At 37.3% G+C, this 16,015-nt stretch overlaps 1 protein-coding gene across 4 annotated transcripts; it reads right to left on the minus strand.

Moving 5' to 3' along the window:
- Nucleotides 1-1,895: 1,895 nt before the first annotated feature.
- On the minus strand, nucleotides 1,896-15,801 carry LOC113032858 (sialic acid-binding Ig-like lectin 5). Of its 4 annotated transcripts, none has more exons than XM_026186007.1 (11): nucleotides 15,785-15,801; nucleotides 10,934-11,035; nucleotides 10,156-10,265; nucleotides 9,506-9,916; nucleotides 8,907-9,227; nucleotides 8,514-8,771; nucleotides 7,247-7,504; nucleotides 4,440-4,724; nucleotides 4,176-4,281; nucleotides 4,023-4,080; nucleotides 1,896-2,849 (listed from the first exon to the last, which is right to left on the minus strand). In XM_026186007.1, exons 3-11 carry the CDS (start codon nucleotides 10,214-10,216, stop codon nucleotides 2,511-2,513), a joined length of 2,097 nt encoding a protein of 698 aa, XP_026041792.1. In that variant the 5' UTR covers nucleotides 10,217-10,265; nucleotides 10,934-11,035; nucleotides 15,785-15,801; the 3' UTR covers nucleotides 1,896-2,510. The 4 variants fall into 4 exon arrangements, with proteins under 4 accessions (XP_026041792.1, XP_026041794.1, XP_026041791.1 ...); XM_026186009.1 differs by lacking the exon at nucleotides 15,785-15,801 and adding an exon at nucleotides 14,332-14,496 and having other exon boundaries at nucleotides 8,922-9,227; XM_026186006.1 differs by lacking the exon at nucleotides 15,785-15,801 and adding an exon at nucleotides 14,332-14,496.
- Nucleotides 15,802-16,015: the final 214 nt, after the last annotated feature.

The following is a 16,015-nucleotide window of genomic DNA, read 5'->3' on the forward strand; positions in this document are numbered from 1 at the left end:
TCCAGGCCTGAACTTGAAGGATAGACCGCCCGTAGGGGCGAGCGGGGAATTTTATATATATTTTACTGTTTTTATTTTTCTGCCATTTATTTCATGGTCCAGGCTTTAACAGGTTAACAGCTGTCATAAGTCCTTTAGTTATTAGTTCCTCTTCTTGGTAACAGAAACTCTGATTTGATATGATCCAGTCTGAGTTGATGAGGTCATTGAGGATGATGATACCATTCCTCATTTTCAGGTCAGACTCTAGCAGTGGGTTAAAGGTCAATTTTTTACTTTTGATATTAAACTAGCTTCTGTAGTAAAATAACATGGTAAAAAAAACCACATACTCCAGACTCAGCTGTTATATGTCTTTTATTTAGAGTGATATTGTATGTGTTCTTTGCACAGAATGGATCACTCATCTTCACACCTAAAACTAGAAAAAGGAAAGAACTAAAAAAGGACAAATGATGTTGAGTTTGTAAAAAGATTGTTGATCAAGTAAGACTACTCAGACTGCATTTTTTGCATTGTTAGACATATAGGTTGATAAAGTACAAATAATATGACAGTTCACTGTGAACACAATAGAAATGAAGTACGCAACATATACATGAGCGAGGGGCACTAAACCAATGCACCTTTCTAAAATTAAAACAAAATTTTCTCTTTCCCTCAGAATTTCCCCACGTCAGCATACAGCCTCTCTACAAATACTTCTGCATATTTAAGCTGTTTTGTTTCTATTTATATTGTGCAATATCTGTACTCTTATTAGCAATTGTTGAGAAATGTTATTTTAACTTTGTGTAAAGCACAGCTGTTCTCTCTGTGTTGTGCAAACCAAGTGTTTGCAAATGAGGTGCAAGATTTTAACCTAAGAACGGTAAGGATATATATCACTGTGTGTGTGTGTGTGTGTGTGTGTGTGTGTGTGTGTGTGTGTGTGTGTGTGTGTGTGTGTGTGAGAGAGAGAGAGAGAGAGAGAGAGAGAGAGAGAGAGGGACAGAAAAATGAGATCAGTAAGATTTTCAAAAATTGAAATTTGAAGATATCTCTCCAGATGTTTCATCTGTGAAGCTGATTGTACAGGTAACGCTGGTGATATGGTTTTCAGCTTAAAGGTTAAAGGTCAAAGCTGAGTTGTTTATCTAAGTTACACCAGTCAGATTCTCTGATGTGAAAACAGAGATGTGTCCCATAAGATTTATGTCCATGTGACTCCAGAAACAGATCCCGAACACAGACCTGGAGCAATGCAGGTCAGTATGCTGTCCTGCATTGTGTCCTGCTGTCCCACTGTTAGTGTGGGAATACAGTGCTTGTCACTAAGTCCATGCTTACAGGGGGTCATCTGATTGTTGGGATTTCCTCTCTATTATAAGATCTTTACTTTACAACATAAAACACCTTGAGGTGACTATTGGGATTTTGCGCCATATAAAGTGAGAGTCAACTGCACTGTACAGGATGATTCACTGGTGATGCTCTGCTGTGTGGAGAGCTGACTTTTTTCTCTAGAGAAAAAACAAAATAAGTGAGGTGGATCTGGAGATTCCTCTATATTTCTCTATATTGAGCCAGATAAACTAGGACAGAATGGTGGAGGTCTGTAAGTACCTGGCAGAAGAAGCTGTTGCCAATAAGAGTAAGTGGATGCTCATTAAAATGGCAGAAGAGAAACTAGAAGAGGCAGAAAAAGCAATCAAGCTAATCCAAGAACTGTTATCTTTTATGAATGGCAACTCAGAGAGACAACCTCAGCAGAAGGAGCTGCTACCTAAACTAAATAGCTAAGCTCAATAGAAAGCAGGATCTAAAAAGCCATTGAGGAACATTATAGTGCAGACCTAGTCCTGAAAACTCTTATTATCTTAAGAAACAGAAATTTCAGTAAAATGAATTCATTACAATTTATACATTAATTTCAATTTTATTGTATTTCAATCACTTCAACGGTCTTTCCATTGTCAAATGAAGAGCCTACAATATCAGACAGAAAATATAACATATACACACCATTTGTCTTCACATCACTTCAACAGCATTCAGCACTTACTGGCTCATTGTATTGCCATTAATTCATTGCTTTCCTGCTGGTTCAAATGTGCATATATTAGTAAACAGTAATATACGGTAAATAAAGAAGGAAGTTCCTTAGAAAGATCAAATGCATTAATGAGCTTAAAGAAGAAAAGAAAAAAAACTTTCCCTCTTTTGGCATGACGTCATTTCATCTGCATAGAGCTTGTCTGCGAACACTTCTGCATATTTAAGCTTTTTTTGTTCCTATTTTGTTGTGCAGTATCTCTACTGTTAATAGCAAGCTTAACACTCTAACTTTATTTGTGCACTTTATATACCAGAACCATATGGTTCTTAGGTGTAGAAATGTTATTTTATACACACACATACTTCGGTAAATGAATGTTTGCATAGTTCCTGCTGTTGTATGTAAAGGCGTGGTGTTCATAACGTGTGATGAGAGATTCTTTATCTCAATCAACTCCACAATAAAACATTCCTCAAATTTCATCAGTAACATCATTCACAGTGGCGTACACTCTCTCCTTTCCCATTTTTAACTCCTTTTCTGGTTCACGGTATTTCATCTCCATCTCCACTACCATCTCGTCCTCTTTGGCCTCCAGCATTTCACCTTCCTCTTCAGCATCATCTTCCCGTTCCTCGACTGCTTTCTTAATTTCAGCATATACTGTCTTTGTGCTCTCTTGCCTCCTTGCTGCCTCTCTGGCACCATTTCTTTTCAACAAGGAAAAATTAATGTCAGCATACTCCACTTCTTTTGGCCCGCTGTTTGAGTTAAGAGTCAGATTGTCCTGTAACTCTTGACCATCATAGACCTGTTAGGTACAAAGTAAAGAGTCAGTCACTTGCGTCTGTCTGGTATTTTTACATTTTGCTATGCATACAGAACAAAATTCTTCTTTTACTTTTTTTTTCTTTATCAGTTTGGTGTAAGAATTGAACCTTTAGTTACTGACAGTTACTGGTTGTAATCTTTCACAATGTACTTTGCATTTTATGTTTGCTTGTTTTGTTCTTTTTGTGTCTTTTTGGTATTGTTGATTAAACAGAGCTTTAATGTCTATATATGCCTGCGGTGTGTTTAAAAGGGAATGATTCTTTAGCAGAGTTATTCCTTCTCAGACTCCAGAACAGTCCCTCCAAAGAGCAGATCGTTTTGTGCCAGTTAATTAACTGTTTTCAGTAGATTTTGTCTTTTAGCGAGATTATCCAAAACCTCCCTCTCTGAACTGAATTAAACGCAACAAAAAATGAAGGCTGATCTTATAAATGGAACCAAATAATTGTGGCATGAATCTGACCCAATTCATATACTGTAACATTGTAGAACCTTGGATCAGGATGTGAAAAAAATATATATTAACAGGTGTTAGTGTCACACAGTGGAAATTTGTATTTGTCTTTTATAATTGATTTTTATTGTTTATTTGTGTGTGGTTTTTATTTGCATGATTTCACTCTGATTTGTCTGTTTTTAAAAGCAATGCCACGAGGGAAGCCGCAGTGGAATCGAGTGACAGACTCAAGTGCAGAGTGCGAGCTGAGCTGTGGTGTGACTAGCTTAGTGGAGGGGCAAGATGAGGATAGGAGGGATCTCCTCATCCACCTGGGACGTGGTCCCCACTGGGGAAGGGCAATTTCTCTCCTGGTTGTAAGCACATAAGGAACATTAGTCCTGGGTTGTGGGACAGTTGCATCGCGGGACTGGGTGATATTTTAGTGTACAAAGAATATTTGTTTTGTTAAAACTTTGTTCATCTATTCCTGTTGAATTTTAGTGTCTACATTAGCAGACAGGTCTTCCAGCAGAAACTGCATGAATGTTTCTGCATGAAGGAGAGTTTTAATAAACTCTCGATTATTCTCAGCAACATAACAGGAAGTGTCTTTACAAAATAAAATCTTGACTGATGACAAATGAGAGCATACATATTAACTAACTAAAAAGCAAGTATATTAAAAAAAAAAAGCCAAATGAACATAAATACCAGTTTATCATCTTGATGTGTCCTCATCTCCAAACTTCTGGAAGTCTTTTGTTTGTTTCTGGAGAAAAGAGTAATTTTATAGTAAAAAAGTAATTACCTATCTATCCATCCATCCATCCATCCTAATAATAGTTATAAAAGTAAATGCTGTACCTGTAGCAATGTTTGGCCAAACAGCAAAGGACTGCTGAAAAAAGTACCCCAGTCAAAAAGGCAATAGTGACTTTCAGGTATGCCAGCCTGACACCAGATGATTGCTCTATAACCAAAGGAAACGACATAAAAAAAGCTTAATACATTTTCTTTATATTACATAGAGTAAATGGAAAAAACTAACTAATCAATGTCTGATTACAAAGATATTGATATTATTTGATATAGAAAGTGGTAGTGGTGATAATTTGAAAAAGCACATACCATGTTTTTCAGACAAGTTTTGATGGATAAGGAGGATTTCTCTTTCTTCTCCATTTCCATTGTTACTCACACATTCAACAGTGCTGTTGCCATGGCTTTTTACAGTTAGACTGATAATGCTGTTGACTGTGTGGTTTGACACAGTAGTAATGACAGAGTACTCAGTGTGGTTCTTCAGTAGCGGCCAATTGATAGTAGGTAAAGGAAACCCTTCACTGATACACACACAGGTCAAAACCTCTGACTGAAGCACACATCCAGAGCCCTTCTGTATCTTTGAAAACCCTGTAAACACATGATCATAATCATAAAACAAGGGAAAGTTAACCTAAAATATAAACTTCAGATTCAAGGTTAAACTACTCACAAGACACAGTGACATTGAGATAAGATGTAAGAGTCGTGTATAAATATTCTGCTGTACAGATATACTGTCCAGAATGTTATAAACATGTTATAAACAGAATTATAAACAACAAGTGTAGCAGATCCAGTGTCACTGTGCAATTCACTGTAGGTTCCACTATGAATGTCTGTGTTGGAACTACGTTTTTTTTCACACAATAAGACCTGGGGGGAAACGTTCAAACGTGCAGGTCAGACTCAGAACATCTCCCTCCTTCACAGTTGTATTTCCAATGATGTGAAGGTTCCTTGTATCTAAAAACCACATTTAAGTGGTTCATTCAAAGAACACTGTCATACAAACATTATACTATGGAAATGTGTAATGATACCCTGTACAGCTGTGTAGACATGAACATGTAAGAAAAGTAGTGTGTTGATGCTAGAACAATAATAAGAAGCACAAAATAATCCGGGGGTTTCTCTGTGAATTTTGCATTCCCGTTGTAACAGTCACAATTGTGTGGTGTTTCTTTAAGGCAACCTAAGTCAGGGGTTTATGATGTCATTAGTATGAGCCACTGCCCTATCTGTGAACTGTCACTACCCGATCCGTACCGGAAACCCGATCAGTACCACGCATGTGCGAAAGGTGTCTATTTCCGCTCGAAGCAGTTTACAATAGTTACAGGTCAGAGTATCTGTTAAGATGTTAACAATAATACGTATCTCTTAAAATGTTAGAATAGAATAGAATAGAATAATCCTTTAATTGTCCCACAAGGGAAAATGTCGGCAATAATGAAACATTTCAATATAATGTAGACAAAAACAAAAAATCAAAAGATAGTTACGGATCAGGGCTCCCCGATCCGTACCGTGCATGTGCAGATGTTCTCTTCTTCTTCTGTTTCGTTTAATGGCAGTTTACGCCCCAATGTACGAGGATACTGTCACTTGCTGACCGAGCAAATGAGCCCTATTGTAAACTGAACTTGCATCATTACAAATCATGTTCATGTATGCGTGTTACATTTGATTTAGTGATAGTCGAATGTGTTTCTGCTTGTCTGTGTGGAGAGGATTGTTGGAATAGTGATGATGATGTCCCCTATCACTGTCATTTGTCAGTAAACACTTAATCTGGCTGATGAATCTTCACATGACACATAACTAAGTCTGTATTATTAAGTCTGTAATTAGGCACCATTCTTCTTATTTTATGGCGCTGTTGTTCCGTTGAGGAGAAATGCATGAATTTGTTTGTATATGGAGGTATCCATTGTTTAAATATCCCGGGCAGTCGAAAAAGAGGCAGAGCTGTCGAGAAATGCTAGGAGCTAACTGGGCGCTAACCGTGTCATTCAAATATATTAAATGTCGCAATGTTGGCAAAGAGAGGAAGTGACGTAAGATTTGCGCATGTGTGGTACTGACCGGGTTTCTGGTACAGATCGGGTAGTGACATGAACAACATGTTTGCACGCGAGTGCATGGAAAGAGACAGACTTTATATATTTTACCTCTTCAGGAACTTTTGCAATGTTACGGGTTGTATGAACACTGTGTGTCATGTTTCGTAGGCAACAGCCGTTCAACCGGGCCTTGTATGGTTGATGAAGAAAAGGTGCATTAAAGGATATGCTGTGGAATTCCCAGTTTCAGTGTGATTGCGTATTTTTCCTACTATCCTGCTAAGGTTTCTACCGCCTCCTCTCAACCAATGAACACAATTCAACGTTACACTGTGGCAGGGCAGGTGCTTGCTCAGATTTGAGGTTTAATTTTTCACTGTAGAAAGTTTTTTTCCCACGCTGAGTGTACAGTGGACACTAATGTTTCTGTCACTTTTTACGGAATTAAACAAAGTAATCTCAGTACTTCCGAGCTTTAAATGCTGCATGGTCGTACTCTCTCCCACCCTCCATATAATCCATTGTTCATCTACACACGTCTGTTGCTGCTATGGACGTTGCACGCTCGCACATCATTGTCATGAGATACAGTAAACCAATTCAGCTTTTTTTGGAATATTAATCCCTTACTTTACTCGTTACTTGAAAAAATAATAGCTTTACAGTAATGTGTTACTTTTAACGTGTTACTGCCCATCTTTGTTTGTAACACTATATACCTACTGTCAAGTGCCACAAATACCAACAGCTTTTAAAATGTTTATTGTAGAATGTGATCAGTAAATTCAAATGGTTCTTGAATGCACATTTGTAATTTTTTGTTTGTCAGGAATGTTCATTTTATTGTATATTTTACATTGTCTGCATTTTATTCAATATGTATTTTTTTGTTTGCTTTTTAGTGCTAGCAGTCAATGCCAACAATCTAAAAATGTCTACAAATTTGACTGCACAATGCACAATGTTGACAATGCACGGTTGTCCGATGGAGGAAACTGTGCCAAGAATACTTTTTCTGCGCGATGTTGCACGATGTTGTGTACTTACATATCACGGTTACATTGGTGTCTTTCTTCAGGACACTGTCCATGTATTTTGCTGTACAGATGTACTGTCCAGAATGTTCTGCTGTTGCATTTGGGATGACTAGTGTAGCAGATCCAGTGTCGTTATGATGGTTTGCCTTGGAACCTAATTTAGACCACATAATAAGAGATGGAGGGAAACTTTCAACACTGCAGATCAGATTCAGGACATCTCCCTCCTTGATAGTTGTGTTTCCAATGATTTGAGGTATCCTTTTATCTGTTGAAGAAATGGCAATATTTTGTTTAAGATAAGAAATTAGAAAATAACTCAAAGAATGATTAAATATAAGCAAACTTTGTTTTAAAAGAAATACAGACGTAACCTTTACTGTGCATATAAACCTCAGATAATAAGGTTAACGTACACAGACACATTCAGATATAATGTAAGAGTCATGTTCAAATATTTTGCTATACAGACGACCTGTACAGAATAATCTTTTGTCACATTATAAACAACAGGGAGCAGCATTAGCATTAGCACAAGTTTAAAAACACTGCAATCAACCCACCCATTGTCGCACTGAAACTCCACAGCTATCCTCATCCTAAGTTGTTGTGCAAATTCATCCTACATAAGTATGCAGTAGGTGTGCATGGCCGCTTTAAGAATATTTGAGTCCATTGAAACCAGATTTTGCACATCCAGCATGTAAAAGCCTTTATTCTGGTGATTTTCACACACGTATTGTGGTCTAAAACTCTGGTCTTTCACAGTAAACCGGGAGACCACTGTGTGAGGCAAGCTACTACTGACTAACCTTTCACTACAATCAGCAAGTAAATAAGCTTAGCACTGTACTAGATGACCTTCCTCTTTCCCAACATGTTAGATGCAGAGAAAACAGTATGAAAAGTCATTAATAACTCCTTTAGTACATTAAAAATGAAAGCTGTGACGATGATGGTGAGGGGACGGCAGCTGTGCCGACTTCCAGTAACATAAAACAGGCAAGCTGATCAGTTGCAGGCTTAGCCAACACTTTCTGATCAGCATCTATGAAAATGTCTGAATGTTATGTTTAAACGGCTTTTTTGCCAACATTCGACCTTCATTTTTCATTCCTAATTTTAATCCTACCTGTAGATATTAACGCTAATCAAGCTTTTTATTCAGCTCACTTTTTTGTAATGGATATATTTTTGTATACTTACAAAAACCAGATGTAGGCTTGTGTTTCTGCTAGAAATATATTCCGTCCAAAAGCATAAAGCTGTGTACTCACATATCACTGTGACGTTGACTTTGTCCTTCAGGGTATTGTTCATATATTTAGCTGTGCAGACGTATTGTCCAGCATATCCTGCTGTTACATTGATGATAACAAGATTGGCTGATCCAGTGTCAATGTGAAGCGTTTCATTGTAACCAAGTTTAGACCAAATAATCAGAGATGGAGGGAAACTGTGAACATTGCAGGTCAGATTCAGAGCCTCACCGTCCCTGACAGTTGTAACACCAGTGATGTTAACCTCCTTCACATCTATGAAACAAATACACATAAATCCCAGTCATGTAGTTTCCATAACTCCAAAATTCTTGCAAGTGAAAAGATGATCCTGTAAAATAAAATAGATTTTAGGGGGGAAAGTCAACTTAAGGTTGTAAAAGTACTCACAGTTTACATTCAAACCTGAAGTCTTTTGTGCAGTCGCGTCACCTGTGAAGCGGATTTTACAGGTGACATTGGTGTTGTGGTGTTCAGCTGAAGGGTTAAAGGTCAAAGTTGACACATGTCTTTGTGTGAAAGGAGTCAGACCCTCAGTCTTAAACACAGTGCTGTTTCCTGTAATGTAAGATTCAGTCCCTCCTTCTCCTCTCCATGTCCAGGTGATTTGAGGAACAGATCCAGAGCAGAGACCAGGAGCAGTGCAGGTCAGTGTGGCCTGCTGTCCCTCTGTCAGTGTGGGAATCATTACTGTAGGCTTCTGTTCAATACCTAATGGAAATACTGGGCATTAATGAAATCACATAAACTGTCTGAAGTTTAACTACTTGGATTTGGGCTCAGATAATAAAATATTTGGTAAAATGGTTAATGGCAAACACAGGTTTTACCAGGAACTGCTGCAGTTCCTACTAGCTACCAGCTAGAGGTTAACAATTTCCTAAAATGAATGAATACTTCATTAAGACCAAAAAAAATACAAAATATGTTGTTGTACATGACTTAATATCGTGTTTCTACATGATTGTTCTTGGAATAACTTTTCATACCTTTAATAGAAACAGTTACTCTTTGACTGAATGTGAATCCACCTTGTTGTCCATTCAGTACACCAGTAACTCTGAGCTGATAAAATCCAGAATCAGACTCTTTCAGATCATTAATGATGATGCTGCAGTTTTTCTGACTCACATCAGGTTCCAAACGTGAGACTCGTCCTTTAAACCCAGACTGAACTTTTTCATTGTTCTTGTTGCTGTGAAATGTTATGTCAGCATCACTACATTTTTTAGACGCTTCGCATTTGTACCAAACTGTATGTTTGGGTGTAAAGTTAGCAGCAGTAGTGAAAGAACACGGGATCACAACACAGAGTCCAGCCTCTGCTGTTAGTTCTCGCTCACTCAGAGTCACACAGTTTCCTTTGCCTCTACAGTGTTGTCGTCTCCAGACTGAGGCACCTGTTAATGCAAAGGGAAAGATGAAAGGTTTCACATTTCTTATCTTATTATATGTGCAGTTAACAAAAGATTTATTTATGACATACAAGTCAACAGATAGCAATGGCACTGTTAAATTATGTGTGAGTGTGAATAAATGCTTTTTATCTAGATTCATGTCATGAAAATAGTTTCACACACAGATATATACAAAAATCATATTGGCAGAAATACAGGTTTACAAATTAGCAGACGCAAACCTTTGTCAGCACTGCTGCCTTTTACAGAGAAAAACAGAGTTGACCAGATGAGAACAAACATCCTGGATATTCGATGCGCAACACGTTCAGTCTCTCCTTCCACAGAATAACTAATCAAGATGATAAAGCAAATTAAAGAAGTATAAAGGAATTAAAACAAAATTTAAAACACAAGAAAAGTCTTCTTCTCACAACTCAGTAAATGATGTCACATGCTTAGTTATGTAGTAATTGACCATAAAGATCTTTATGGTAAAAATCTTTGTGATATCTATTTCTGAAACATTAACCTCCTAAGACCTGAACTCTTCCACGGCATGCATTTTTAATTTCTCTTTGATATTTGGGATATATTTGCCCGATGAATGTAAAAACAAAGAATTACTAGATTTTTTTAACCTTATTTTTGTTTTTAAGAAAAATAAAAGCCACATATGAGGCTATTCGTTTAAAATGTTGATAGAACAGTAGCAGTATAATGTCATCGTAAGTGGATATCAGGCCCTTGTAGAGCAAAATTTTGTATTTTGGTCTAAATAACCCAAAATGTGATGTCCACATATGTGGACACCAGGTCCTAGGAGGTTAATTAATGAAAAAAAAAGGATCCCTACAGAGTAAAAATACCCCTCATATCATAAATATATGTATATTGTCAACCATATTTAATGAATGCATAAGATCTCTTAATTTTGCCAGCACTGCTATAAATATGAAAACCTTTACATTCAGATTTACATTTTTAAAAAGATATTTTGAAATATATTAAACAGTTTACGTGTTTCGTCTTGTTCTTCGTCAGTCTTCTCTCCACACTGATATCTGCTGCCTTTTTGGAGCTGAAGTTTCTCTTCCTCTCTTTTCTGTTTCTTCCTTTTTCCTGCAACAACATTTCAGAAAGTTTGTCACCACCCCCATAAGCACTACAACAGATACAATTATTATCTTATATCACACAATGTATGTTTTATATTTTTATCACAAAATGTCAGTCAGTGGGTATTTCTATTCCTCAAAAATCTTGCCATCCTAAGAAAATGAGACCCCCGTAGTGGTACGAAATAAAGTTTCTTACACTCCGCTCTGTTTTATTTATATAGTGCTCTTTACACAGCAAGTTAAAGACCAGAATATTAGAGTGAAAACCTGACTTGTCATTTAGGCTGTTTTTACATTACTCCAACATTACTGATACTTTACTCGACAAAGATTACATTAAGTTTAATTTCATTCAAATTAAATGCATTAAAGAGCTTACAGAACTCGAAAGACAAGCCGTCTCAGCATTTCAACAGTTTGTCTGATAACACTTCTGTTTTTTTCAAGGTTTGTTCCATTGCTGTGGACTCTTATTTTAACACTGAATAAGACACGGTTGAGTTCTCTGTATTTATGAAAACAGAGAACATGCAAGATTTAAATCTATTCAGCAGTTTGTTAACGGTGACTCTACAAAGCTGGATCCACAGATTGCCAACATTATGTGGATTAAAAATAACGCAGTCTTTTTTTTTTTGCATTTGAAAATAGCTTTTTGGTGTCATGCAGGTCAACAAACTGCTTTTCTTCTGAATTTGAATCTTGCATTAAAGCGTAAGCTCAACTTCGCAGAGTGGTCTGAGCATCTAAATATATAATTCTGTGAAAACTTGAGTACAGACAAGATGAAAGAGCCTAATGGAGCTCAAGTACTGATAGCTGAGGCAGTATTATTGGCCTTAACCTGCTGAGTCATACTTGATAGAAACAAGTGATATCATTTAAAGAGACGAGATCCAACTGTTTACGTCCCAGAAAGAACAGAAATGGCAGAAAAAACATCATCTGTAATCCAGCTTTGCATGTAAAATCCCATCACGTCTTACAGCTTTCATTATAGAGGCAAGTTTAAAAAGATACTGGGCCTGTTTTGGGTTAACGTGTAGCCTTAGTTTCAAAGAATAATATCAAATAATATCTGTTTAAATCATCAAGTAATTAAGCAAAGTCTGGGGTGACTAAATAGGTCCTAGCTTCTTTTTATAATAGTTTCCATAAAGTTTGATAGACAGAACAGTCTAATACACTGGGAATAAGAAAACTGAATTGTTGGATATGGGAGGTCTTAATCTTGCAGTCTGTGAAATATTAAACATACAGTTCATAGCCAGAAATCGTTAAAATATCAAGTAAGAAAACTAGTGCTCTGAAGTTGGTGATAAGTGTGATAACCTGTGGATATGACGCACAAGCCGTGCTGAACAGTGTCTACACTGAGACCATCTGGAAAGCATTTTCATCATTAATCGATAAGCAGATATTTGTAGTCATTTTTAGTCCTTTGTTGGAAAAGTATCAGGAAATTCTGCCAAATGCCTGACTTGGTGAGATCATTGATGATGATGCTGTAGCAGTCAGACTCTGATTCCATTATCGATGTCACGTAGCGATTCTCATTAACTCAGCAGTTTATGAAAAATAAAGACTGCTCGTACTGCACTGACTGCATTATTAAACATATATCAGCTTGGTAAAGTATGAACAATGACATTTCATGTTAGATGCAATACAGATGTTGCATGTAAAGTGTACTTAAGTATTAATTTTATTATTACAAAGTCTGTATTGACAGTTGAGTACATACATTTTACATGTAATCTTATATTCATGCATCCATGTACGAAAAGATACAACTTCTGTTACAGAAGTGCATAAATTGTTGCAAATTAAGAAACATATGTCTCTATTCCAGTACATGGACGTTTGTCTTTTGTGATGATGTCTATAAATATTTATACACATATATACATATGTGGCATCACTGTACACACAGCATCTGACAACTTCCCATTCTCACTTAAATGTACTAAAATACGACTCTGAAAGACTGCAGAGTTTCTCTCTCGGTCAGTTAAAATTAGCTCACATGTTCACTGCTGAAACTGCTAACATGACAGAAAGCAAAAATGTGCTGTAGTTGTAACTGAGTGGTTTTCTCCATTACAGCCACTGTGTTTGGTCAAGTTGTTTTATGATGAAAATGTTTTGACTTATTACCTAAAATCGATTAAAGCAGCATAGTGATGTATACTGTAGCAGACAGAATTTATAATAAAGATTAGTGTAAATTGAACAGGAACAGAGGGCCTCAGTGTAGAGCTCCACCACACAGTTAAGCTATTTTGGGCCTCTGACCATCCTGGATACTCATAGGTAAGGTGGCTTTTATTTCAGAAACACATATATTTTCAAACTGAGTGTTATGGTGGATTATGCTGCTCCCCACTACTCCTGGAGTGGTTTGAATGTTGTTACACTGTGATGCTGTCTAATTACACACAAAGGTTGATGTCAGTGTTGTCCTGAACACTTTCCCTCCTGCACATTCGTCATATATGCTGTATACATACAGATGTAAGTAGAATATTCAAATATCTCTGTAGGTCCAGAGAATGCATATCTCGACATATCTCAGCATTAATATTATCATAAACACCACAATTGTAATTATAAGCCAAAAACTGTAGATGATACTAAATAATACAGTCTAACCTGAGAAGAGATACTAGCTGAACCGTCATAGTTTTATCATTAGAAAGTCAGACACTGCCCTCTGCTGGATTCAACAGATGACACATAAGCCACTCTAAACGCCTGTTTCAGCATAAATTGCCCTAATAACAAAGAAATGTGGAACCAGCAGGTCTCTGTAATTTTACCTCAAGCCAGGTCTGTGTGTATAACTTGGAATATGATTTATTGTGTTCATTGCACATTTTTATACAAATACTCAACCATCCACACCAAAAACATGGTGTGGTGTAACATTAATTATGACGAGTGATACACGATTATGTCCTTCACATCTAGGAAAAACCCCATAAACTCAACAATCGCGCTTGCAGAGCTTCCCTAATTTATCGTTTGTTTTTGTTTTTTTACTGAGACAGAAAAAAAATATAAAATAGTAAAATGTTCAAAATTCAGAATCAAAGATTCCTCTACAGTTGTTTCACACATGAATCTGTGAATTTTACAACTAATGTTGGTGATGTGGATTTTCAGTTGAAAGGTTAAAGGTCAAAGGTGAGCTGTGTGTCTGTGTTACAGCAGTCTGATTCTCTGACTTCAAAACAGTAATGCTTCCTATTTTTTGTAGGATACGGGCTATTTCAGAAACAGATGCAGAACACAGACCTGGAGCAGTTCAGGTCTTTGTGGTTTAGCTCACTGGTTTAGCAGACACTCATATGTGTTATGGCTGGAATGCAATGTCCCGGGTTCAAGCAGTCCTGTTTGTCCTTGCTTTGTGTCCTCCCCTGTTTACTCTTTACTGCTAGGCTGTCAACAAAGGCAGAAAGCCCAAAATTAGATTAAAAGCAGTTTTTACTTCAGCATATATTTTCTTTCAGCAAGGAGGTTGGGCTTTTTTGTAGTGTCTACATGTCATGCTGTCTGTAAATATAAAAGCTGGAAAAGTTTTGAATGCTTTCTGATAAAACTTTGTAGGGGTGTAGAGTGAAGTCATGCTAATAAGCCATTAAAATGTACATCCACCAAGTTCTTGAAGGTCAATTTTATTGAAAATGGTTGAACATGGACCAAAAGGCTCATAGGTTAGAGACTATTATTCTTACAGGTGTGGTGTGTATTGTCAACATATAGAAATGACCGTATAAAATTGAAAACATCATGCTATGTTTGACCTCTGACCTCTCCTTCAAGCTCTGTAGATTGATCTAAAGGTTAAAGCAGTGGTTCCCAAACGTTTTTCGCTGGACCCCCTTTGTTTTACAGAAAAATATTCGCGCCCCCCCCCTCGCGCGCGCACACACGCACGCACTAACACGTCCTCCAACCACACACACCCATATTTTGCTCAATTGCTGTTTATTTCACACCTCAAACATTTAGTAAACAATTAAGCAAATACAAGTAATCTGCAATAAATTACAGGTAGTAAGAAAATAAACTATTAACTCTTTTACGCTACGTCCGCACCTACACAGATATTTTTGAAAACGCAGCTGTGTCGTCCACACGTAAACGCCGTTTGGAATCACCGAAAACGAAGATTTTTAAAACTCATTTTTTGCGTTTGCGTGTGGACGAGGAATACAGAGTTTGTCATGCAACGTCAAAGGTATGTGCCTTTTTTCACGTCAGCTGTGCGCCACGTTATTGTTTACATGAAAGGAATTGCAGAATGGCACATAGTCAGATTAACAGTATTTTGTCTCTATCTTCAGGTTTTACACGCTTACATATAAACACGTATAAACACGTGATTATTTTACATGTAGTTGTTTTTTCCTGTGTAATAATATTCAACATTGCTGTCAATACATTTAAAAAAAAATGCCTCTCTGTGCAAAATGGGTTCAAAAAGATAAACAGCTGTAGAATACTGTTTGTCCGGGATTTAGACAGGGGGAACAAATCGTGGCAGGATCAGCCTGATGTTATTTGTATCCCGCTGTAACTTTACTGTATAAAGAGCTAACATCTCCAAAATGTCAGGAGTAGTTAGTCATTACAAGAAGTGTTTGTGAACTAAAAATCAAGAATGTGGGATGTTGTTTGTCGGTGATGTGGAGAGCTCAGCGGTGCTCCCCACGAAGGGAAAACCAATTTTGCAGGGGAGACCTACCTCGGCACTTGTGCAGGTGAAACCAAAGGGAAGTTATGCTTCACCACATTTTCTAGTCTTTGGCTTAGAATGAAGTTGGTTTGGAAACATATTCAGCTATGCTTCATCTCCTGCTTTGCGTTTGTGTAGGCCCCCATGCTAGCAGTGTCCAAGCGTTGTTTTTTGTTTTTTGCCTTTTCATGCCACGCCCCCCCCTGCAATGGCTCTGCGCCTCCCCTAGGGGGCGGGCCC

Source organism: Astatotilapia calliptera, chromosome 11 (assembly GCF_900246225.1).
Source record: "Astatotilapia calliptera chromosome 11, fAstCal1.2, whole genome shotgun sequence".
NCBI lineage: Eukaryota > Metazoa > Chordata > Actinopteri > Cichliformes > Cichlidae > Astatotilapia > Astatotilapia calliptera.